Raw genomic sequence first — 25,269 nt, forward strand, 5'->3', positions numbered from 1 at the left:
GACTTACCTGCTGTTATAAGACTTCTTAATTTGCTCACCCCAGTCCAGCGCTGGCATCTGCACATCATTCTCAAGGGCAATTAGAGATGGGCAATAAATGCATAAATAATAACCACATCCTGCAAATGAATTTATTTCTTCTATGTCTGCTTTATTGGAGATTGTCTCTTCCTCCTGTCCTGGGAAGATCCATCTCACAGGAACCCCTCACACCCCCCAGCAGGAGATGAAATAGCCTTCCCAGGTCTCCTCGTCATTCTTATTTTTGCTGCATCCTCAAAAAGCCAAGCCTTACAACGCCTCAATGAGAAATCCTTCCTTTCAGAAAGAATAGGTGCACCATCCTGCAGACCCTCACCGATTGGTTGAGTGGGATGCCCATGCCATGGCTCCGGGAAAGGGCCTCAGCTCAGCTTGATATCAGTCATTTGGGTTCTCAATCCAACATGCAGGCACTGAGTACAAAGATTACGTTCTTTATTTTTTGTCCTGATCAGCATGAATTCAAGTGTCCCTCTGTCTGGGGAGAATTACTCCAACAACAATAATGTTTTGGAAAATTGACAATTGATCAATAATACTACATTCCAATCTATCCCAGTTCAAATTCAATTTTTAAAACCAAACTTATTGCACAATTATTTTGTTGTGTTTTAATTTCAGATATCAATGAATGCCTAAATCCAATCTATTGTCCAAAGAACGGGCAACGTTGTGTCAATACTGAACTCTCATTTAAATGTGAATGCAAGAATGGATTTAAAAATGTCAATGGAACATGTCAAGGTACCTAAAAATTGTAAAATTGCTTCACCTGAAATTATTGACAATTAGAAACTTATGATAAATGCCAAGTCAGTATTGCACTAGTGTAATGGGATCTTTGAATCAATAGGTCAATCACAGTAGTTCTAAAATTACCACAACTGTTATTTTCAATTCATTCAGCTACTTATTTGATTTAACCTTTAATATTAAAGCAAAAGTGGCAAGTAATTTTAACTCATCACAGTTTATCAGCTGGGAGGACAGGCGACGAGGTGGGAGACCTTGTAAAATAATGGTAAATGTATTTGGAGGGAAACCAGAAATCTTCCTGAAACAACAGAATATTATTAATGCCTGGGATGGCAGCGGATTTGTGCAGCCAAGTAATTAGTCAGTTAATGGCCACTTCCCAGTAAGCCCACTACGTATATTGAGATATCCTTCCATCGGGTTCCTGGAAGTGCCATTCCATTATGGCCGGCCCATAGCCTATGCAGGCGGCCTCCTGTGGCTGCTCCTTGTTGCTGGAGAATTCACCCTCCAATTGCGAGGGCCTGCCTACCTGCCAAGTGAAAAACAAAATGTCCTGGCCTTGGACGGCACTTCATCTAGGCATCAGCATCTTCCCCCTTCAGCCTCACTGTTGATGGTGCTGCTGAGACTGTGAAGCCACTGGCCTCCTGCCTGTGCTGACAGCTCTGAGGGGCAAGCCACCTTCCTCAATTGGATGGCAGCCCTGGCATCAGCCTCTTAATTGGCCCCCCGTATCCCACTGTCCTTCTATGAAGGCCCCGGATGCAGCTGTTGTCCCAGTGATGGGAATCCCTAGTTTTTGGTTAAAAAAAATAAAGCCTGGACGTGCATGCTTGAAGAGTGAAACTGGCTATGATTTCACGAGAATCATTCAGCTAAGCCCATATAGAACTTTCCATACAATAATGTATGTGCACACTGAGTAGGAATCCTGAAAAGTTTTCCTCTCAATAACTTTATGCGGAACTCAACTATAGAGCCAAGACCGGTCATTGTCTTTGCTGAGAAAGCAATAGCAATAAACAACAAATTTGGACTTTTCTATGTTTGTCTGAGCTGATTTCTTTGGGTGGGAGGGGGTGGTGGTGGTAGAAATATGTATGTTGTTGGTGCAGAAATGTGGAAAATTAAACCCATTTATTTCTGTTAATTTTTAAAAGTTTAATAAAGTCACATAAGATAGTTTTTTTGAAATTAAATGACCCACTGCCACATGAGGCCTATGTGAGTGGATGCCCATTTACTAATATCAGAAATTATACTCTGCAGATACAGATGAATGCCTTAATGAAGAATTAAATAACTGCTCCAAAAAAGGTCTCTGTGCTAACCTTGACGGTACATACGATTGCCAGTGCAAGACTGGTTATTCTGGAAATGGCACTACTTGCGATGGTAAGCATAAAATCACTCAAAAGTATCATTTTGCATGTTAGCTTTGTTATGGGAAAATAAATCGGGCCCAAACTAAAATTGGCTCAAATCTTCTCATGACCAAGTCATCAGGGGAGGGTTGAGTGTGCCAGGACACACCTACGGCCATACTAGTCTGAAAACGCCCGATCTCGTCCGAGTGTGCCAGGACAATACGGATATCCTGATAAATTGCCTGAGAACTTCAAACTTCTGATGGAGTGATTTACACTGTGCAGAACCCTCGAGGAATGTCTCATTTGAGCAAGATAACCTACCTGCATACTTACCTTGGAAGTAACACATAATATACCTGGTTTAATTCCAGTGGTCAGTCAGCGTAACACAACTGGGCACCGTATCCAATCCACTCCACCCCCCCCCTCTCCAATCACCTGACAATGCCCCAAATATACCCCCATCACCTGACTATTCATCTGACTTGATCCAAGATCCGGCCACCTGCTCCGACCATGCCCCTCTGCCTACTCTATTCTGACAACCCAACTGCCCCACCAACCTAACAAACGTCCCCTCTAATCCCGCCACCCATTTACCCACCTCATCCACTCAGCCACCTACCCGTTGATTCAATCAGTTACTGAAAGACTTGGACCTTCAAAAGAAAATCTTACCCATAGATAGCAGCCACTGGTAGTGAAAAGTGGGGTGTCTTTCTTCTTCCATCTCTTCATGCACCTAAATGACCTCCTCCTAGAGAAAGGCTGCAATGGACCTTGAGACTTCAACGAGGATCAGAAGACATGGCTGAAAAATCATGAAAGAGTTGTGTGCCACAGAAACCTTTGTGGGCAATATGAATGTGCTCAGCATTGACAGACTGGAAGATTTAGGCCATCAATTGTATCTTAACTCCATGGATAATTATCCAGGACAAGCAATCAAATTAGTTATTTTTGAAAGCAATTTAATTCATCATTTGGATGAACATTTAGGTTTAGTCCATAGCCAACATATGGAAAAGCAGGGATGGTGGATATTTATCAGATGTGAATCTTTGACATGTTAAGAGCTGTAATTTTCTATATGTCTCAGGAAGAACACAGAGAGAAATACTATTAATATAACCTTAGATTATCCAGATTCTCTTGGGAGTTAATAACTTTATATTCTGCACTATTCCATTAGATAACAATGAGTGTCTTGACAGCAATATCTGTTCAGAGATAAACAATACCAAGTGTGTCAATTCTGAAGGCTCATTCAGCTGTATTTGTTTAGAGGGACATGAAGGGCTCAGCTGCACAGGTGAGGAATTTAATTATATATAGAAATATCTTTGAAACAATTGGTCCCACAACAGCTATTGTTTACAGTAGTCTGTCAACGCTGAATATGATTGCAAAATTAGTCAGATAATATCACAATGTTTTTAAAAAGCACACAGAAATGCATTAGAATGTGGTCCCATGCAGTCATGTTGTACAAACACACAGGCAACATTACTGTCACCCAGTGTATTAACAGATGTGTTATCTATTTAGAAAACTGAACAATGGTTACTTTGAAAGTGTGGGTAAAAGGAATTTAAGAATTTTAGAATACCTACAGTAATACTTTCAAGAGTAACGCTGAAATACTGACCCTGATATTCCTTAATTTGGTACTCGGGAAAGATCTGTTCGAACATTATCCGACGCATGATCTTCGGGCCTCTCCACATCAACAAGTGCAGAGCCCACGGCAGCAGGAACTGAAGCTGGAGCACTGTCATGTGAACAATTGGAGATGTTACCAGGCATACTGCCTCAGCTTTCCTCTGATCAAGGGCATCCACATCCAGCAGCACCTTTGGTATTGGTGATCCGATGGATGATGGATGATAAGACTACCAGGCTTAATAACAGAAAGGTTATGAGGACAGTGTCATGTGAGAGTACCTTTAATAAATAGGTGTTTATAAATGGGTGTATATATAAATATCTGTAGTGAGAGTACCTTTAAGAAATGATGTTTATTAGTGCAGTAATGTCAGAGAGTGGGTGGAGCTGGGCTGTCTGTCAGCGTTTTACTTTTATTTTAGGCTGTTTGCTGCAGGGTGTGTTTTAATTTTGTTTTCAGAGCTGGATAGCTGCAGTCACAGCCAGAAGGTGTGTTGGAGTCTCTCTCTGTAACCTAAAGACTGTAAATCGATCCTGGTGATTTAAAACTAATGACAGTAGTGAATTTTAACCTGATGTACTTCTGGTAAAAGGTGATTTAAGTCTTGTGACCTGATGTGCTTCTGGTAAAAGGTGATTTAAGTCTTGTGGATGTTAAAAGGAAAGCTTAAAGTATTCTTTGGGGGTTGTATTTGAATTAACGGTTGCTAAGATGTTCACTATGTTTCAAAAAGGTTAACTTGAGTTCATAGAATAAACGTTGTTTTGCTTTAAAAAGCACTTTTCCATTTTTGTTGTGCCACACCTGTAGAGTGGGACGTGTGCTCCCCATACCACAATCTATTAAAATTGTGGGTCAGGTGAACTCATGATACACTTTGGGGTTCTCTAAACTCTGGCCCATAACAACAGTCAGAGTTGCTAAATAATGAAGTTTTGGGCTTGCTTGAAAAGTAATAATGCTGCAGGACCAATTATATGACTTTTATTTAGTCAAAAAGATGACCCATTAATATTGAGAAGCATGGCATGTTCTTTTTTTTATTGCATTTCATTAAGTTAATTTGCACAATTGATGAAAGTGAATATGATCATAACTATTACCCCATGTGAAGTAATGCAATCTAAGGTTGGCATCAAGTCTGACCCAATCATTCATCAGAAAATTCTAAATTGCTGATGAAGTAATTATGCTTTTTTTTTTACAAGGGATGCATGAATAAACATCAGAATAAAGGGGGGAGGGAGTAATCCCAGAATAATATCCTGATGAGTTATATACAATTAAAGAGGCCAGTACAATAAAAGAGGCCAGTATTTAAAGATATCTTTGACATTTTTATCACTCTGAATTTGAAAATGTTGTCTCCTCCATGTTCACCGACCCACACCATGTAATCATTTCACTCTGCCTGCTTCAAATATCTGAAGGTCGACCACCTCATCCTTCCAGAATTTGGACACAGCTGCCTCAAAATCCTCTTCTCCCCATCTCGCTATAGTTGAATTCAGATTATCCCAATACCAAGTAATGTGCATCACGACTGCATCCTCACACCCCTCTTCAGGCAGTAGAACGCTCCACACCCAATACTTCCTTCTTAAACTGCCATGTTCATTTTTGAAGTCAAATCTATGATGGGAATTTTTATTTCTAATCGATATATTTTCTTGCAATTTTTACCATGAGCGCAGCAGGAAAAATACAATTTCTATCTATCGATCATATTGAATAGCTTTGGAATTAATAACAATATTCCTTCAGATGTGGATGAGTGCCTTGATGGGAATGTTCATTCATTGAGTGTGTGTCAATACAGAGGGTTTAATTCATTCCGCGTTCAAAACCCAGTGGAGGAATCTTCACTCCTCTGTTAAATAGAAAAAATAATAATTTTACAGCAATGGATAATACCAGTACAAGCACAACAGAAAGGGAGATTAGTTCACGGTTTCCAGAATACAAGAAATCAAAGTGCAGAGGGTGTTTCCTTCCTGGCAGGGTTCAGTCCCAATGGGTTTCTTGTTGGAGACATGAACATGAATATTGTTTAACTGAATGGGGCTGCTGCACAAGGAGCTGTGATTATAATATCACCCTCCCCCCTGTAGGCCATCCTCGGGTCTGACCTAGCGGCTGCGCTAGATGGGCACAAATTCCAAAATGGCCCTCAAATCTCATGAGTGGCCAAAAACAGGATTTTCGCCGGCAAGATCTCAGTTTGAGATTTTCCCTGCTCCCCAACCCCCTTCGATGGCGAGTATACATACTTCAAAATAATTTATTTAAATTTAGAATACCCAATTCATTTTTTCAAATTAAGGGACAATTTAGTGTGGCCAATCCACCTACACTGCGCATGTTTGGGTTGTGGGGGGAAACGCACGCAAACACGGGGAGGATGTGCAAATTCCACATGGACAGTGACCCAGAGCCTGGATTGAACCTGGGACTTCGGCGCCATGAGGCAGCAGTGCTAACCACTGCACCATCGTGCTGCCGTACTTCAAAATAAATTAACATATTATTAAAGGGCTTGATGCCATAACGTCTGCCAACAATTTTTCTCGACTCCTGCTCCCATCATGTGACATCACGCCAACGCAAATTACTATTGGTTTTCAAAAACCAAAACCAGTCACGTTGACCACTCTGCAGTCACTGAGGTGCTTGCAGCCACGGGATCGGGGGGAGGTTGAGTGACATGGCTCAACAGTGCCCCTTGGTGGTGCGGGGGTTCTATTTCTGATAGTTATGAGGGCCCTTTTATCAATTGGGGGCATGTGATGGACGTATCCCTATCTGAATGTGGGGGCTGGAGGGTGTTTCGCATATCCACTAGGGGGTCCTTAAATTTAGCTTGAGATCGGGAACCATTTAAAATTATTTTTATTCAGATTTTTCTCAAAACATAATTTTTGCATAATAGTTAACAACATTTAACACAACAAGGTAATCGTTAACATTATATACAGAGGGCAGCACGGTGGCACAGTGGTTAGCATTGCTGCCTCACGGCGCTGAGGTCCCGGGTTCGATCCCGGCTCTGGGTCACTGTCTGTGTGGAGTTTGTACATTCTCCCCGTGTTTGCGTGGGTTTCGCCCCCACAACCCAAAGATGTGCATGTGGATTGGCCATTGTAAATTGCCCCTTAATTGGAAAAAATTAATTGGATGCTCTAAATTTATTAAAAAAACATTATATACAGAAAAAAGAATATGTAACATCATTCCCCCCCTGCCCCCCCCCCCCCCCCCACGAGTTGCTGCTGCTGCTGACATTTAGTGCTCTCCTAGAAAGACGAGGAATGGCTGCCACCTCCAAGAGAACCCCGTCATGGACCCTCTCGAGGCAAACTTTATTTTCTCGAGACTGAGAAACCCAGCCATGTCACCAATCCAGGTCTCCACACTGGGGGGGCTTCGAGGATCCGTCTCCGGACTACCAGGGAGGCAAAGGCCAATACGTCGGCCTCTTTTGCTTCCTGAACTCCCGGATCATCTGACACACCAAATATCGCTATCTCTGGACTCGGCACCACCTAAGATCTTGGACATTGCTTTAGCAAATCCCTGCCAGAATCCCTTCAGAGCCGGGCATGCCCAGAACATCTGGACATGGTCTGCTGGGCTTCCCGCACACCTTGCACATCTATCCTCAACCCCAAAGAACTTGCTCATTCTGGTTGCCGTCATGTGTGCCCAGTGGACCACCTCAAACTGGATTAAGCTAAGCCTGGCACATGATGATGAGGAATTAACCCTGTTTCGGGCATCTGCCCACAGGCCTTCATCCAGCTCCCCGCCTAGCTCCTCCTCCCACTTGCCCTTAAGTTCCCCCACTGGGGTTTCCTCCGCCTCCTGTAGTTCCTGGAAGATGTCCGACACCTTCCCCTCACCTACCCAGGTGCCGGAGACCACCCTATCTTGTATCCTGCGTGGGGGTAGCAACGGAAATGTCACCACCTGTTTTTTAAGAAAGGCGCTTACCTGAAGGCATCTGAAGGCATTTCCAGGGGGCAAATTGAATTTATCCTCCTGCGCTTTCAAGCTGGAAAAAGTCCCGTCTATGAACAGGTCCCCCATCCTTTTAATCCCTGCCCTATGCCAGCTTTGAAACCCTCCGTCTCTCTTGCCCGGGAAAAATTTGTGATTGTTGCGCATCGGCGTCCAAACTGAGGCTCCCTCCACCCCCCGTGTCTTCTCCACTGACCCCAGATCCTTAATGCCGCCGCCACCATGGACTTGAGGAGTAGCGCGCCGGCGAGAACAGCAGAGGTGCTGTTACAAGTGCCCCTAAGCTGGTGCCTTTGCATGAGGACACCTCTAACCGCTCCCATGTCGACCCTCGCCCAGTACCCATTTCCTAATCATGGCTATGTTAGCCGCCCAATAATAGCTGTAAACATTCAGCAGCAGCAGCAGCCCACCCCCCTCCCCCCACCCTCCGACTACGCTCTAGATACAGTCTCTTTACTCGCGGGGTCTGACTACAAATCCCGAGATGATCTTATTCACCCGCTTAAAGAAGGACTTGGGGATGAAGATGGGAAGACGAACAGAAATCTGGGGAGGACCATCATCTTAAAGGTCTGCACCCTCCCCGCTAGAGATAGTGGGAGCATATCCCACCTTTTAAAGTCCCCCTCCATCTGCTCTACCAGCCGGGATAAATTAAGCTTGTGGAGTGCATCCCAGTTTCGAGCCGTATGCCTAGGTACTGAAAGCTCTTCTCCACCATCTCAAGCGGAAGCTCTCCCAGTCTCTTCTCTTGTCCTTTAGCTTGGATCACAAACATCTCGCTTTTCTTCTCGTTTAATTTGTACCTCGAAAAATTGCCGAAGTCCCTCAAAATCTGCATGACCTCCCCCATCCCCTCACGTGGGTCCGAAATGTACAGGAGCAGATTGTTCGCATAGAGCGAGACCCGATGAACCTCACCAACCCCTGCCAGATCTTTGAAGCCCGCAGCGCTATGGCCAACGGCTTTATTGCAAGGCCGAATAATAACGGGGAGAGGGAGAACCCTAAAGTATTCCGACCTCACCCTGTTCGTGCATACACTTGCTACGGGGGCCTGATAAAGTAGCTGGACCCACTCTATGAATCCCTCACCGAATCCAAACCTTCTTAGTGTTTCCCACAGGTACTCCCATTACATCCGGTCAAAGGCTTTCTCTGCATCCATCGCAGCCACTACTTCTGCCTCCCCTCCCTTTGAGCGCATCATAATAATGTTTAGGAGCCTCCGTACATTGGCGTTCAATTGCCTGCCCTTAACAAAGCCTGTCTGATCCTCCCCTATCATCCCTGGGACACAGTCCTCAATTCTAGCAGCCAAAATCTTGGCCAGCAATTTGGCATCCACGTTCAAGAGCGATATCGGTCTATAGGACCCACATTGTAGCGGATCTTTCTCCCACTTGAGGATGAGTGAAATCAAAGCCTGTGACATTGTTGGGGGAAGGGTCCCTCTTTCTTTAGCCTCATTGAAGGTCCTTAGCAGGAGTGGACTCAACAGTTCTGAAAATGTATTGTAGAATTCTACAGGATAGCCATCCAGCCCCAGGGCCTTGCTCTACTGCATGCTCCCTAGACCCTTAATAATGTCCTCCATCTCTATCGGACCTCCAAGTCCCTCCACCAGATCCTCTTCCACCTTTGGGGAACCTCAGTTGACCCATGAATTGCTTCATCCCTTCCCCTCCCGCCGGGGATTTTGACTCATACAATTTACCATAAAACACCCTAAAGACTTTGTTCAACCCCTCTGGGTCTATGACCATGTTACCATCCTTATCCCGAACTTCCCTGGCCACCTCCCTCCTATGAAGTTGGTGCGCCAGCATTCTACTCGCTTTCTCCCCATATCCATAGACAGCCTCTTTTACCTTCCTCAGCTGTGCTACCGCTTTCCCTGTGGTCAGCAGATCAAATTCCGCCTGCAGTCTCCGGCGCTCTTTCAGTAGCCCCGTCTCCGGGGTCTCCACGTAACTCCTGTCTATTCTGAGTATCTCCTCAACTAGCCTCTCTCTCTCCGCTCTTTCTTTCTTCTCCCTAATGGGATCTGATGGAGATTAACTCCCCTCTAATAACTGCCTTCAGAGCCTCCCAAACCGTTGTCGCCGTTACCTCTCCTGTATCATTAGTTTCCAAGTAATTTTGAATGTTCCTCTTTATCCGCCCACAAACCTCATCATCCGCTAGCAGTCCCCCATCTAACCTCCATAATGGGTGCTGTCCTCTCTCTTCACCAAGTCGCAAATCCACCCAGTGCGGAGCATGACAGAGACTGCAATGGCCGAGTATTCCGTCCCCTCCAGCCTTGGGATTAATGCCGTGCTCACAACAAAGAAATCTATACGGGAATAAACTTTGTGGACGTGGGAGAAAAAAAGAGATCTCCTACGCCCTCGGCCGAGCGAACCTCCATGGGTCTACACCCCCCACCTGTTCCATGAAGCCCCTCAGTTCCTTAGGAAACCTGGGCTTTGACCTGTCCAATATAGGGTCAATGACTGTGTTGAAATCACCCCCCATGTTCAAATTGTGAGGAGCCGCTAAAGCTCCTTAAAAGGGCCCGTTAGTCTGTTTGCGGCAGGAGCTGCCGATTACGCGACCTACCTGCCACCAGAAGTCTCGGGAGCCATTTAAAAAGTGTGCGCCAGACTTCCGGTGGCGGCTATCGTATGAGCGGCGCACATTTGGTGGCTCCCGCCCGTGGTGGACTTTCTGGACCTTTTCCCTGGCTAATGGTGGAACTGAGAGATTGTAAAAGATGCCGGAGGGGTGGAAGAAGAGAGTATCCCACTGGTGTATGGATTCGTGGACCAGAAGTTGTCGAAAAAGGAGGGAACAATTGTTGAAAGCTGTTGTAGAGCCTGCGACACAGGGGAAGATGGCGGAGGGTCAGGGTTTGAGCCTGCCTGCTTAGTGGTCAACAGATCAGCTAGTGAGTTTCTTCCATGAGAAATTTTCACAGCAGTGGAAGGAGAACTTGGAGGATCTGGCCAGGGTGGTGGACCCAATAAAGACAGGGATCGACCGCTTGAAGATGAGGTTAGATGCCCAGGGCAAGGCGATCCAGAAAGTGGAGGAGATGGTGGGGGAGCACAAGGAGCAGCTTGCCTCGATGGCTCCAGAGATGGGCTTGATGCGAGATCAACAAAGATGGACACAGGAGAAGGTGGAGGACCTGGAGAATTGATCACGCAGGCAGAACGTTCATCAGCCTGCTGACAACCATCGACTTGCCGGAGGGCAGTGAGGGAGTAGAAGTCAGCACATATGTGGTCCAGATGTTCAAGAGCTACTGGGTGAAGAGGCATTTGCTCGGCCCCTGGAGGTGGACCGGGTGCTAATGAGGGAGCCGCAAGGGAACGAGCCACCGAGGACGATGGCGGTGTGGCTGCACCGGTTCCTGGATAAGGAACAGATTTTGAGGTGGGCCAGGCAGATGAGGCGCTGTAGTTGTACTATCAGGACCTGAGTGCAGAGCTGGGATGTTTAGGAACTTTTACTGCAGGTTATAGAAGTCGTAACCTCCAGCCGATGTGCAGGGGATGAGGAGGTTTTTGTAGAGATTGGAGTTTTGGGGGGGGGTGGAAGAAGAGCTGGTGGAGGGCTAGGGGCCCCAATTGAACTGGTTAAAGTGGTGGAGGGGCTGGAGGCGTTGCAGGCGGGCAAGGCCCTGGGGCCAGATGGGTACCCAATGGAGTTCTAACAAAGGTTTTCAGCAGTGCTGAGGCCCATGCTGGTAAGGGCGTTTAAGAGGCTAGGGAACAAGTGGTATTCTCTCCGACGATGTCACAGGCCTTGATTTCTCTCATCCTGAAGCGGGATAAGGATACGGAACAATGTGGGTCGTACAGGCCAATCTCCCTTCTAAATGTAGATGCCAAGCTACTGGCCAAGATCTTGGCCTCGAGAATAGAGGATTGTGTGCCAGGGCGTAAGGGGAGGACCAGAAGGGGCTTGTGATGGGGAGGCATTTAGCAGCAAACATTAGATGCCCGCTAAATGTGATTATGATGCCCTCTTGAGGGAAGGGAGGTGGAGGTTGCCATGGACGCGAGAAGGCCTTTGATCAGGTTGAGTGGGAGTATTTATGGGAGGTCCTGGTTCCTGTTGCTTCACCAGGCACCGGTGGCAAGCGTGCAGATGAACCAAGTGAAAATAATAAAATATTTTCAAATAAATAGAAAGAGAGCGTTCCGATATCAGATTGCCAGCATTGCCATCAAGTTTAGACCCATCCCTCCAGCACTTTGAAATTGCAGTGTTGTTAAATCAGACAAGTTTCACACAGCTGTTCTCAACTGATCCAACACTGCACAACTTGGGAAGATTGTACCCTTGGTCTTGGAACAGTTGTTGTTGTCCCCATTTGTCTTTCTGCTCTGACTTGTAGTCACATCATATACACAATTTTAAAAACAAAAACAAAAGATGGCACAATCTTTGTCATATTATGTCACTTTGCAATTACAGCTGCAGATCATCAGCAATTGTTTTGGAATAAGTAACAATTTTGTTTTCCTGCTTTATTTTTTTCAGATGTGGATGAATGCCTTGACAGTAATGCATGTTCATGGAAAAACAATTCCATCTGCATCAATACCAAGGGGTCTTTCACCTGTACATGTCAAAATGGATATGAAGGACCCAACTGCACAAGTGAGGATCAAATCTGTATTCTAAACTGCAACCTTGTTAGCAATCCTGTCTCAGCTTTGTTAACAGAGGCATTAATAGAATAAATTCTAAATAGTTTCTTCAAAATGCGAGCAAATGAAATGTAATTGCTCCGCTTGAAGAATATTCAGTGACCATGCCTCCACTGCCCTCTGGGGAAAGGAATCTATACCTGAATTTCACATTTGATTTATGTACCGAGGACACCGGTTCCTATATACCTCAGAGCTCTGTGATCTTTCTTCATTTAAAATGTATACTGCTTTTCTCTTCTTCCTGCCACAAGGGGAAAAATTCACAATTTTACACATTACACTCCAACTGCCAATTCTTTTCCCACTCACTTGAGCTGTCCATATCTCTTTGTGGTCTCCTTTGTCTTCTGCACAATGTACTCTTCTGCAGCATATGTTTGGATCAGCAGTGAAGTTAGCAAACAGGCAATCTGTCCCTTCATCCAAGTCATTTATTTAGATTGCAAATAGTTGATCCCTGAAAACCTATTGGCTCTGCCTGTTGTGTCAATATATTCTTACTGCTCAATAATAGATTGCAATTTTATCATTTCCCACAAGACAAATGTTCGGCAAACATTTGTTGAATAGAGGGGTTACACTCACTATTTTCAAGTTCAGGGACCATTCCTGAAACTCCGAGAGATTTAAAAAAATGTACAACCAAAGCATCTACTATCTCAGCAGTCACTTCTTTTAAGACTATGATGCAAGCCATCGGGTCCTGGGGACATTTTCAGTTCGGAGTTTTCTCAGTACCCTTTTCCCAGGGATTGTAATTACTTTAAATTCCTCTCTTCCACTCACCTCTTTGATTTGCAAGAATTTCTGGTGATTTCTTTGTGTCCTATATGGTAATGACAGACAGATAGTCTGTTCCATTAATTCCTTATTTCCCCCTATTAATTTCTCAGGTGGTCACTTTAGTTCTGCTTTTCCTTTTTAATTTGTAGAAACATTTTTTGTATTTCTTCATTTCATACTTCAAATTTTTCTCACCTGCTTGTTTAATTATTCTTTGCTGGTTTTAGAATTATGTCCAACCTTCTGACCAAAGTTCCCAGAATTGGACTTTTTTCCAATTTCATACTATCCTTAGATAGGGATTACTGGTGTCTCTTCTCGGTCTTTCTCACCAGTATGTGTCTTTGCAGAGAGTTATGAAATTTCTGAAATGTCTGCAACGGCAACTGTAATACTCTATTCTTAACTTACATTCGAAGTTCACTTTAGCCAGCTGTCTTCATGGACAGGATTCTCCGAACCCCTGCCGGGCCGGAGAATTGGCGGGGTGCGGCATGAATCCCGCGTTGTATCGTTGGCAGTGCCCCCACCCGGCGATCCACCACTCCGTGATGGGCCGAGTGGCCGCCCGTTTTTGGCCAGTCCCGCCGGCGTAAATCAAACAAGGTCCTTACCAGCAGGACCTGGCCTGCGGGTGGCCGGTGGAGTCCTCGGAGGGGGTGCACAGGGAAGAACCTCCCTGCGCATGCGCTGAGATCATGCCAGCACACGCTGGCACTACCGTGCAATGCAGCAACTCGCGCCAGTCGGTGGAGGCCCTTCGGCACTGGTTGGCACGGCACCAACCCTTCGGCACCAGTTGGCGCGGCACCAACCCTGCCGGTGCCGGCCTGGCCCTGAAGGTGCGGAGAATTCCGCACCTTCCAGGTGGTTCGATGCCGGAGTGGTTCACGCCACTCCTTGCCGCTGGTACGGCCTGCCCCGCCGGTTAGGGGAGAATCCATATCTTTGGAATTGCCTTATTTAAATTCAAAACACTTGTCTTAGACCCAGACACATACTTCTCACCCTCAAACTGGAAGTGAAAATCAACCATGTTCTGATTGCTGATGGAGGCTCCTTTAAGATCATTAATCAACTCATTTCACCATTTTTGAAAAGTTTGTTCTCTGGTTGGCTCTAAATATATTGCGCAAAGAAACTGTCCCAAATATATTCAATTATCTTCCATGCTACTTTGCCAATCTGATTTGTCCTGTATATGAATTTCCCTGCATATGTAGACTTGAATCACCTCTCTGACAAGGTCCATTACTTCTTTGTGCATATTTTGTCCCACAATGTGGCTATTAGAGGACTTACAAACTACACCATACTTCCTTTGTTACGTTGCAACGACATATCTGTAATGCCCATCATGTCATATATATTTATATCTATTTTTGTTGACAATTTAAATGTGTTACAAATGCCATGCACCAAATACAAAGCCTTTAGCGGCAATTCTTTTACTATTTTGGCCCTCTATGGCCTTACTTTTGTCACCATCGCTTTTATGTTTTGTTCCTTCCTGCCATGCTTAAATTACCATTATCCTTATTTCTACCTTGCTCTACCTTATCCTCGTCATTTAAATTTACAGTATCATCTTCCACATGATTCCCAATACTCTCTGCCATCGTAGTTACATGACTAACCAGGACATTGGTCCCAGCACACGACAGGTGAAGACTATTCCAACTGTACATTTCCCACTTTCCCCACTGTTAGTGCCAGCACCTCATGAATTGAAACCGATTCGTCCCACACCAATCTATCAGCCACATATTCAAATTCCTCATCTTATTTACTCCATGTCAAGTTACTTGTTGCTCAGGTAGTAATCTAAAGATTATTCAGAGGGAAGGAGATACAAAGGGCTCAGAACATGCACTAACAAGTTCAAAAACACCTTTTCCCCCGTTGTTACCAGACTCCTATTCCTGATATATCTCTGTGGCACAACTCATTGCTTCTTTTAAATCATATCATAGTCAATACATCTCCCTATGGCTGCACTTCTGCCACAGTTTGGTCCAAAGTTTCATTTCTGACTTCCTCCTATTCCTCATCTACATATTCCCACTCAAGAGCATGATCAACAGGTATGTGAGCAATTTCCATGTTTATTGTTCCTGTCCCGCTTACTGCACTGACCTCAACACCAACACCACAATTGTAATTGTGTCAATTCATATCTGTTCACCAATAACTCAGGGGTGAACCAGAACCTCCCCCAGCCCAATGATGGCAAGACTGAAGATATCAAAGAATTCCACACCTTTATTCCTGATTCCAATCCTCCTACCTCAGTAAGATGATTGTGTTGTCAACAATGTTATCAACTGGCACTTCATAATAACAGAGGCTCACCGATGCCCAGTTTAGGTTGTGTGAGGCCTTTTAACTTCGAAGACTCATTACAGCCTTATTCCAAACATGGATAAAGAACTGACTTCCAGAGTTGAGTTGGGTGTGACGCTTGATTGGATTGCGTCCTACCGAACACAAAGAAAGATTGTTTGAAGTCAATCATTCGAGCCACAGGAAATCACAGCACAAGTACTTGAGAATAGTGTCCCAGGCCCAACCATCCTCAGCTGCTTCTGCAATTGTAAGGTTGGAAGTGGGAATGTTCACTAATGATTGTGTAAATGTACAGTACCATTTGTAGCTCCTCAGATATCAAAGCAGGCCATGCCAGCAAGCAGCAAGCTCTGGACAAAATTCAGATTTCGTCTAGTATGTGTTGAAAATTATTTGCCAGATAAGTGCCAGACAATGACTATCCCCAGCAAAAGATAATCTAATCATTTGCCTATGACTTTGAATGGTATTCTATTGCTGAATCCCCCACTATCAACAACCTGGGGGTTACCATTGATCAAAAACAGAACTGGACTAGCCATATAAATATTGTGACTATAAGAAGAGATAAGAAGCTGTAAAACTCACAACAAGTAACTCATTTGCTGATTCCCTAAAGCCTGTCCACTATCGACAAGGCGTAAATCAGGTGTGGGATGGAATACTCTGCACTTGCCTGGATGAATGCAGCTCCAACAACACTTACGAAGCTTGACACCATCGAGGACAAAAGTAGTTGCTTGATTGGTACTCATCAGCCATCTTAAACATCTGATGCACAGCGATAGCAGTATATATTATTCACGAGATGCATTATGGCAACTTGCCAAAAGTTGTTCAAAAGCAGCTTCCAAACCCACAAGAGGGTGGGGGGGAGAACAAGGGCAGCAGATACATGGGAATACAATCACCTATAAGTTCTTTTTCAAGTCAGAGTGTTCAGATTTGGAATTAAGTGACTGAAGGAATAGTAACAGAGGGCCTTGTTGCTCTCGGCAAAACAAGGCTAGAGAATAGCGAGGGGCGAAATCGAGAACCGCACCAGGCTACAAAATGTTTGTGATGTAACTGGCCTGCCCCTGGAGATGAAATCAGGATCCACAGTAGCATGAGGAGAAACTAATCACGACCACTTAAGCCATATTTCCAAACAATTAACTGGAGCCACCCCATCTCCAACAGTCTCCCGTGATCCAGTGGCCTCCCCAACAAGTGGTTACGCTGAAGCCGATCAGTACACCGATTGAAAATCGTGAACCTGACGGATGGGCTGCTGTAGGGAGCCAAGAAGGTGAGCAGCCATCTTCACTCACAGGCAGTCAGCCCGGGTCACTGGGAATGCTGAGACATCTTGCACGTGCAGGTCGTTCACCTTCTTGCCACATTGAAGTCCAGTCCTCCTGGGCTTCCCGAGCTGACGGCCGCTGCCACTTCATCCCAGGCGCCATTGGCTGCCCTGTAGCTCCTTCTCCGCGATCCTCTGTGACCAGGACAACCCTCCTGGCCTCGATTGTATTTATGAGCCTCCCCAGGTCTGTGTCTCCAAACCTTCTGTCATCTTGGCACCATGGCTGCGAGCTGACTGCGGTTGGTTGTGCAAGTGCTGCTCGTCCTTGTTAGCGGGTTGAGGACTGACGAGCGCAGTCCCTGCAAATCGGTCGGCGAGACTTCATTTGCAGCATAAAGTCGGTGAGGCCTCGTTAAGTGGACCAATTAACATTGAATAGCATTGCCAGCCTCGTCAGGCCAAGTGCCAGGTTGCTCGCAGCAGTTCCCGCTCACTAGCACACATGGAAATCTTTCCGGAGATTTGCCCAGAGTCAAAAACCTGGATCTCTCTTCCTAACAGCACTGCAGGTGTACCTACACCAGATGGAGTACAATGTTCAAAACAGCTCATTACCACCTTTGAAAGTACAATTATCACAGGCAATAATGCAGCCCCTACTGGCGAGCACACCCCCCATGAACAATTTGAAAACTTTGAAACAAAAATTCTCACTGAGACAGAGCCTGAGTGCACAATCTTTGCCATTGCTCTATATTTCAAATGGCAACACATCAACGAGATTGTTTCTCTCCAGCTGCAAAGCTTACATTTTCACAGTAACTTCTTTGCAGTGTTAACGTAAGCCAACTTGTGACAATAATAAAGATTATAATTATTACCTCACTGAGTTAACCTTTTGGATACTTCAGCGATTTTGATTTTCAGTTCCACTGTTTTTCGTTCTGAACTTCCTCCGGTGCCCATTTTCGCATCTGCACATTCCTCTGCATGCCTAATATTAAAACCTTCTCTAGTTTCCTAATTAATACATCCCACTCTTTTGACCGCTTGCTTCAATACCTCCTCAAAATGTACCTCTTTGATCAGAGCCTTAATTTCCCGAAAACCTTGTATTTTGGATCTTTCAACATTGAAGTAATTATACATTGAAATACTTTACAGGTCTTCCCACCATTTCGACATTGAGTCCTACATCGTCACGTGTACCCTCAACAGACAGTATAATGACAAGAACAGAGGAAACCTCAAAAACAAGTACAACCAGAGCAACAGTTCCTTCAGTTACACCATCTAAGACAGTCAGTCCGACAACCACAGGAATTCACACAACAACTTCAACACCCGGAATTACTTCAAGCAATTTACCCACAACTCCAATTACAACTACTTCAGTTACTTCAACACCCAGAATTACTTCAAGCAAAATACCCACAACTCGAATTACAACTACTTCAGTTACGTCAACACCCGGAATTACTTCAAGCAATTTACCCACAACTCCAATTACAACTACTTCAGTTACGTCAACACCCGGAATTACTTCAAGCCAAATACCCACAAATTCAATTACACCCAATTCGGGTACTGCAATCCCCAGAATTACTTCATCCAATTTACCCACCACTCCAACTCCAACTAATTCAGGTACTGCAGTTGAGGGGGGGGATGGGGGGGAGGGGGGTGAGGGTGGGGGGGTGTGCAGCCCCGGTTGGCGGCGTGCGGACATGCACCGGTCTGCCATGCCAACACCTGGACTGTGTGTTCCTGCACTGGGGGCAACATCAGCCCCTGCCAGCCTGCCCCACTGACCACCCATCACTCAATCTGACTGTAGAGGCCTTTGAGCACGCGGCTGAACTCTATTGCTAATTGGATATTGGCAATCATGGTTAACAGAGCACTTCACACATCCCAAGTGGATCACCGTGGGTGGCCGTCCCATGTAACATGTGGGGCTCATTTCAATCACATCACAATCGCAGCTTGTTCCATGGACACTGTTCTTGAGCACTGCGGAAGGCTGCACCACAAGACGCAATGGTCAACCTTCGATCACCCAGAGGATGGGACCCAGGCACGAGTTCATGGCCGGATGTGTATGGGCCAGGCGTGTTGGGTGGAGGGGGGGGGCATGTTTGCGGGATGGGGCATAGGATGGGTGGTTGGCCGACATCGCGGAAAAAAGAGCCAGAGAGGCTATGCTGGTTGTGGTGAGATTATTTTAATGTTCCTCATACAAGCGTACACCACTGCTCCACTATTCCCCACCCCACTATCCCCACCCTCCCTCTCTTGCCCCCTTCCAACACACGTTCCCCTTACCCCCAAAGTACACACCCCCTCCCCTCAGTGATGCTCGATGTACTTGGCCGTCCTTGCTCCACCGCTATGTCTAGTTGTGTCCACAGGAAGCACATCAGAGGTGGAGGCAGCCAACTGCTTACTACGTCCCGTGGCCTTCAATGCCCGTGGCAGCCGTCCTCTGGGGCCAGAGGCCTCCTCCACACTTGTCGGTGGCACATGCACAGACATGCCGCCCTGTTCTAGGTGCAAGACGCTGCCTCATAAGAGGGGTGAAATGCAGGGTAGCTGGTGCCCACCATCACCAGTGCATAGGATGGTACCTGGGCACCAATTAGCGCCCCCTTCTCCCGGCCAGTGTCAATAGGGCCCTGGGGTTCACCACGGGAAGGAGGGGCAGCTGCTTTGAGCCCCGTCTGCCCCTGCGTCATCTCCCCAATGTCTGCATCATGGTGTCAACGCCATTGGCAATGTTCCTCAGTGATTGGGCCATGCTCTGTAGTGTCTCGACAATGCCCACCTGTGTCAGGAACAACTTTGCACCGTCTCGGCCATTCCCATCTGAGAATAGGACATGTAAGTTGTACATTCTGCCAAGGCCCTCAGCCATGGCCTTCTCCGCCTGCGCGATGCCTTGGAGACCTTCACTCGTGCTGCCGACATAGTGCACCAGGTGCGCAACTGCAGCTGTTTACCTAGCAGTGTTGGCCTCGATGCAATGTATAGCCGGTGACATCTCCTGCGCCTGTAGTCTCTGGAACTTTTCCAAATGGCCAATTGGACCTGGAGTGTCGCTGACATCTCCCTCTGGCAGTTCCGACCGCTCCCCAGCGTCTCCATCAGCCTCCATTAAACCTGTTGCAAAGGCTCAGTATCTGACTGGGACCCAGCTGTGTCCTGGGATCCAGCAGTCCTCCGACTGCTGTCTCGCCTTTGCATTCCTGCCTGCGCCTGATGTACATCAGCGACTGTGTAGTGCTCACCAGAATGTGTCCCAAAAGCATGTCCACTAACGTTTCCCAGTGAGTTACATATTTTTGAGCTGGGGGTGACAGCTGTGATGCATAGGCTGTGGCATCCTCGGAGCTCTCCTTTGAGTTGGTCACATGGGAGAGAGTGGAGGGGACCACGCCGGATGGCTCGACGCCGTCAGTTGGAGGGCCTGCCGGCAAATGAATATGTCAGTCGGAGAGATGGGTCAGTCTGTATGGCAATAACAATTCACATGAGACAGGCCATCCGGGTGGGGTCCGGTGGATCCTCACCTCTGCGGCATGCGTCGAGCTCCGCATTGGTGACCGCACTATCCTCGACCACCCCCTGTAACCTCCAGGGCCCGTTCCGCCAAGGTTGTGAGGATTCTCACATCCAGCACCCTTCTGCCGGTATGGGCGAGTGATTTTGGGAGAGCTTGTCCTGCACAAACACAGAGGGGTGTCACCTTTCCCGTGCTTATAGGTGTAGGTCATTAACCGTCTTGTCACACTCAAGTCCAGTCCTTATTGGCTTCCCGAGCTAATGGCCACTGCCGCTTCGTCCCAGGCTGCCCTGTACATACATCAACAAGATTGTTTTTCTCCAGCTGCAAAGCTTACATTTTCACAGTAACTTCTTTGCAGTGTTAACGTAAGCCAACTTGTGACAATAATAAAGATTATAATTATTACCTCACTGAGTTAACCTTTTGGATACTTCAGCGATTTTGATTTTCAGTTCCACTGTTTTTCGTTCTGAACTTCCTCCGGTGCCCATTTTCTCATCTGCACATTCCTCTGCATGCCTAATATTGAAACCTTCTCTAGTTTCCTAATTAATACATCCCACACTTTTGACCGCTTGCTTCAATACCTCCTCAAAATGTACCTCTTTGATCAGAGCCTTAATTTCCCTAAAACCTTGTATTTTGGATCTTTCAACATTGAAGTAATTATACATTGAAATACTTTACAGGTCTTCCCACCATTTCGACATTGAGTCCTACATCGTCACGTGTACCCTCAACAGACAGTATAATGACAAGAACAGAGGAAACCTCAAAAACAAGTACAACCAGAGCAACAGTTCCTTCAGTTACACCATCTAAGACAGTCAGTCCGACAACCACAGGAATTCACACAACAACTTCAACACCCGGAATTACTTCAAGCAAAATACCCACAACTCCAATTACAACTACTTCAGTTACGTCAACACCCGGAATTACTTCAAGCAATTTACCCACAACTCCAATTACAACTACTTCAGTTACGTCAACACCCGGAATTACTTCAAGCAATTTCCCCACAACTCCAATTACAACTACTTCAGTTACGTCAACACCCGGAATTACTTCAAGCCAAATACCCACAAATTCAATTACACCCAATTCGGGTACTGCAATCCCCAGAATTACTTCATCCAATTTACCCACCACTCCAACTCCAACTAATTCAGGTACTGCAGTTGAGGGGGGGGGGATGGGGGGGAGGGAGTTGAGGGTGGGGGGGGGGGGGTGCAGCCCCGGTTGGGGGCGTGCGGACATGCACCGGTCTGCCATGCCAACACCTGGACTGTGTGTTCCTGCACTGGGGGCAACATCAGCCCCTGCCAGTCTGCCCCACTGACCACCCATCACTCAATCTGACTGTAGAGGCCTTTGAGCACGCGGCTGAACTCTATTGCTAATTGGATATTGGCAATCATGGTTAACAGAGCACTTCACACATCCCAAGTGGATCACCGTGGGTGGCCGTCCCATGTAACATGTGGGGCTCATTTCAATCACATCCCAATCACAGCTTGTTCCATGGACACTGTTCTTGAGCACTGCGGAAGGCTGCACCACAAGACGCAATGGTCAACCTTCGATCACCCAGAGGATGGGACCCAGGCACGAGTTCATGGCCGGATGTGTATGGGCCAGGCGTGTTGGGTGGCGGGGGGGGGGGGGGGGGGGGGGGGGCATGTTTGCGGGATGGGGCATAGGATGGGTGGTTGGCCGACATCGCGGAAAAAAGAGCCAGAGAGGCTATGCTGGTTGTGGTGAGGTTATTTTAATGATCCTCATACTAGCGTACACCACTGCTCCACTATTCCCCACCCCACTATCCCCACCCTCCCTCTCTTGCCCCCTTCCAACACACGTTCCCCTTACCCCCAAAGTACACACCCCCTCCCCTCAGTGATGCTCGATGTACTTGGCCGTCCTTGCTCCACCGCTATGTCTAGTTGTGTCCGCAGGAAGCACATCAGAGGTGGAGGCAGCCAACTGCTTACTACGTCCCGTGGCCTTCAATGCCCGTCCTCTGGGGCCAGAGGCCTCCTCCACACTTGTCGGTGGCACATGCACAGACATGCCGCCCTGTTCTAGGTGCAAGACGCTGCCTCATAAGAGGGGTGAAATGCAGGGTAGCTGGTGCCCACCATCACCAGTGCATAGGATGTTACCTGGGCACCAATTAGCGCCCCCTTCTCCCGGCCAGTGTCAATAGGGCCCTGGGGTTCACCACGGGAAGGAGGGGCAGCTGCTTTGAGCCCCGTCTGCCCCTGCGTCATCTCCCCAATGTCTGCATCATGGTGTCAACGCCATTGGCAATGTTCCTCAGTGATTGGGCCATGCTCTGTAGTGTCTCGACAATGCCCACCTGTGTCAGGAACAACTTTGCACCGTCTCGGCCATTCCCATCTGAGAATAGGACATGTAAGTTGTACATTCTGCCAAGGCCCTCAGCCATGGCCTTCTCCGCCTGCGCGATGCCTTGGAGACCTTCACTCGTGCTGCCGACATAGTGCACCAGGTGCGCAACTGCAGCTGTTTACCTAGCAGTGTTGGCCTCGATGCAATGTATAGCCGGTGACATCTCCTGCGCCTGTAGTCTCTGGAACTTTTCCAAATGGCCAATTGGACCTGGAGTGTCGCTGACATCTCCCTCTGGCAGTTCCGACCGCTCCCCAGCGTCTCCATCAGCCTCCATTAAACCTGTTGCAAAGGCTCAGTATCTGACTGGGACCCAGCTGTGTCCTGGGATCCAGCAGCCCTCCGACTGCTGTCTCGCCTTTGCATTCCTGCCTGCGCCTGATGTACATCAGCGACTGTGTAGTGCTCACCAGAATGTGTCCCAAAAGCATGTCCACTAACGTTTCCCACTGAGTTACATATTTTTGAGCTGGGGGTGACAGCTGTGATGCATAGGCTGTGGCATCCTCGGAGCCCTCCTTTGAGTTGGTCACATGGGAGAGAGTGGAGGGGACCACGCCGGATGGCTCGACGCCGTCAGTTGGAGGGCCTGCCGGCAAATGAATATGTCAGTCGGAGAGATGGGTCAGTCTGTATGGCAATAACAATTCACATGAGACAGGCCATCCGGGTGGGGTCCGGTGGATCCTCACCTCTGCGGCATGCGTCGAGCTCCGCATTGGTGACCGCACTATCCTCGACCACCCCCTGTAACCTCCAGGGCCCGTTCCGCCAAGGTTGTGAGGATTCTCACATCCAGCACCCTTCTCTGCCGGTATGGGCGGGTGATTTTGGGAGAGCTTGTCCTGCACAAACACAGAGGGGTGTCACCTTTCCCGTGCTTATAGGTGTAGGTCATTAACCGTCTTGTCACACTCAAGTCCAGTCCTTATTGGCTTCCCGAGCTAATGGCCACTGCCGCTTCGTCCCAGGCTGCCCTGTACATACATCAACAAGATTGTTTTTCTCCAGCTGCAAAGCTTACATTTTCACAGTAACTTCTTTGCAGTGTTAACGTAAGCCAACTTGTGACAATAATAAAGATTATAATTATTACCTCACTGAGTTAACCTTTTGGATACTTCAGCGATTTTGATTTCAGTTCCACTGTTTTTCGTTCTGAACTTCCTCCGGTGCCCATTTTCTCATCTGCACATTCCTCTGCATGCCTAATATTGAAACCTTCTCTAGTTTCCTAATTAATACATCCCACACTTTTGACCGCTTGCTTCAATACCTCCTCAAAATGTACCTCTTTGATCAGAGCCTTAATTTCCCTAAAACCTTGTATTTTGGATCTTTCAACATTGAAGTAATTATACATTGAAATACTTTACAGGTCTTCCCACCATTTCGACATTGAGTCCTACATCGTCACGTGTACCCTCAACAGACAGTATAATGACAAGAACAGAGGAAACCTCAAAAACAAGTACAACCAGAGCAACAGTTCCTTCAGTTACACCATCTAAGACAGTCAGTCCGACAACCACAGGAATTCACACAACAACTTCAACACCCGGAATTACTTCAAGCAAAATACCCACAACTCCAATTACAACTACTTCAGTTACGTCAACACCCGGAATTACTTCAAGCCAAATACCCACAAATTCAATTACACCCAATTCGGGTACTGCAATCCCCAGAATTACTTCATCCAATTTACCCACCACGCCAACTCCAACTAATTCAGGTACTGCAGTTGAGGGGGGGGATGGGGGGGAGGGGGGTGAGGGTGGGGGGGGGTGCAGCCCCGGTTGGGGGCGTGCGGACATGCACCGGTCTGCCATGCCAACACCTGGACTGTGTGTTCCTGCACTTGGGGGCAACATCAGCCCCTGCCAGTCTGCCCCACTGACCACCCATCACTCAATCTGACTGTAGAGGCCTTTGAGCACGCGGCTGAACTCTATTGCTAATTGGATATTGGCAATCATGGTTAACAGAGCACTTCACACATCCCAAGTGGATCACCGTGGGTGGCCGTCCCATGTAACATGTGGGGCTCATTTCAATCACATCACAATCGCAGCTTGTTCCATGGACACTGTTCTTGAGCACTGCGGAAGGCTGCACCACAAGACGCAATGGTCAACCTTCGATCACCCAGAGGATGGGACCCAGGCACGAGTTCATGGCTGGATGTGTATGGGCCAGGCATGTTGGGTGGAGGGGGGGGGGGGGGGGCATGTTTGCGGGATGGGGCATAGGATGGGTGGTTGGCCGACATCGCGGAAAAAAAGAGCCAGAGAGGCTATGCTGGT

General features: G+C 47.1%; 1 protein-coding gene across 1 annotated transcript in view; it reads left to right on the forward strand.

Annotated features, from left to right (window-relative positions):
* LOC119975647 (latent-transforming growth factor beta-binding protein 2-like) overlaps positions 1 to 24,474 on the forward strand; it is a 55,662-nt gene extending 31,188 nt beyond the window's left edge. Inside the window, exons 10-18 of the mRNA XM_038815429.1 lie at positions 664 to 786; positions 2,071 to 2,196; positions 3,364 to 3,483; positions 12,394 to 12,513; positions 18,148 to 18,630; positions 21,238 to 21,543; positions 21,607 to 21,720; positions 23,975 to 23,996; positions 24,342 to 24,474. Of these exons, the coding sequence (XP_038671357.1) occupies positions 664 to 786; positions 2,071 to 2,196; positions 3,364 to 3,483; positions 12,394 to 12,513; positions 18,148 to 18,630; positions 21,238 to 21,543; positions 21,607 to 21,720; positions 23,975 to 23,996; positions 24,342 to 24,474 (1,547 nt within the window). The remainder of the gene's footprint in view (positions 1 to 663; positions 787 to 2,070; positions 2,197 to 3,363; positions 3,484 to 12,393; positions 12,514 to 18,147; positions 18,631 to 21,237; positions 21,544 to 21,606; positions 21,721 to 23,974; positions 23,997 to 24,341) is intronic.
* Positions 24,475 to 25,269: the final 795 nt, after the last annotated feature.

The sequence above is a fragment of the Scyliorhinus canicula genome, chromosome 13 (genome assembly GCF_902713615.1).
Source record: "Scyliorhinus canicula chromosome 13, sScyCan1.1, whole genome shotgun sequence".
Taxonomy (NCBI): Eukaryota; Metazoa; Chordata; class Chondrichthyes; order Carcharhiniformes; family Scyliorhinidae; genus Scyliorhinus; species Scyliorhinus canicula.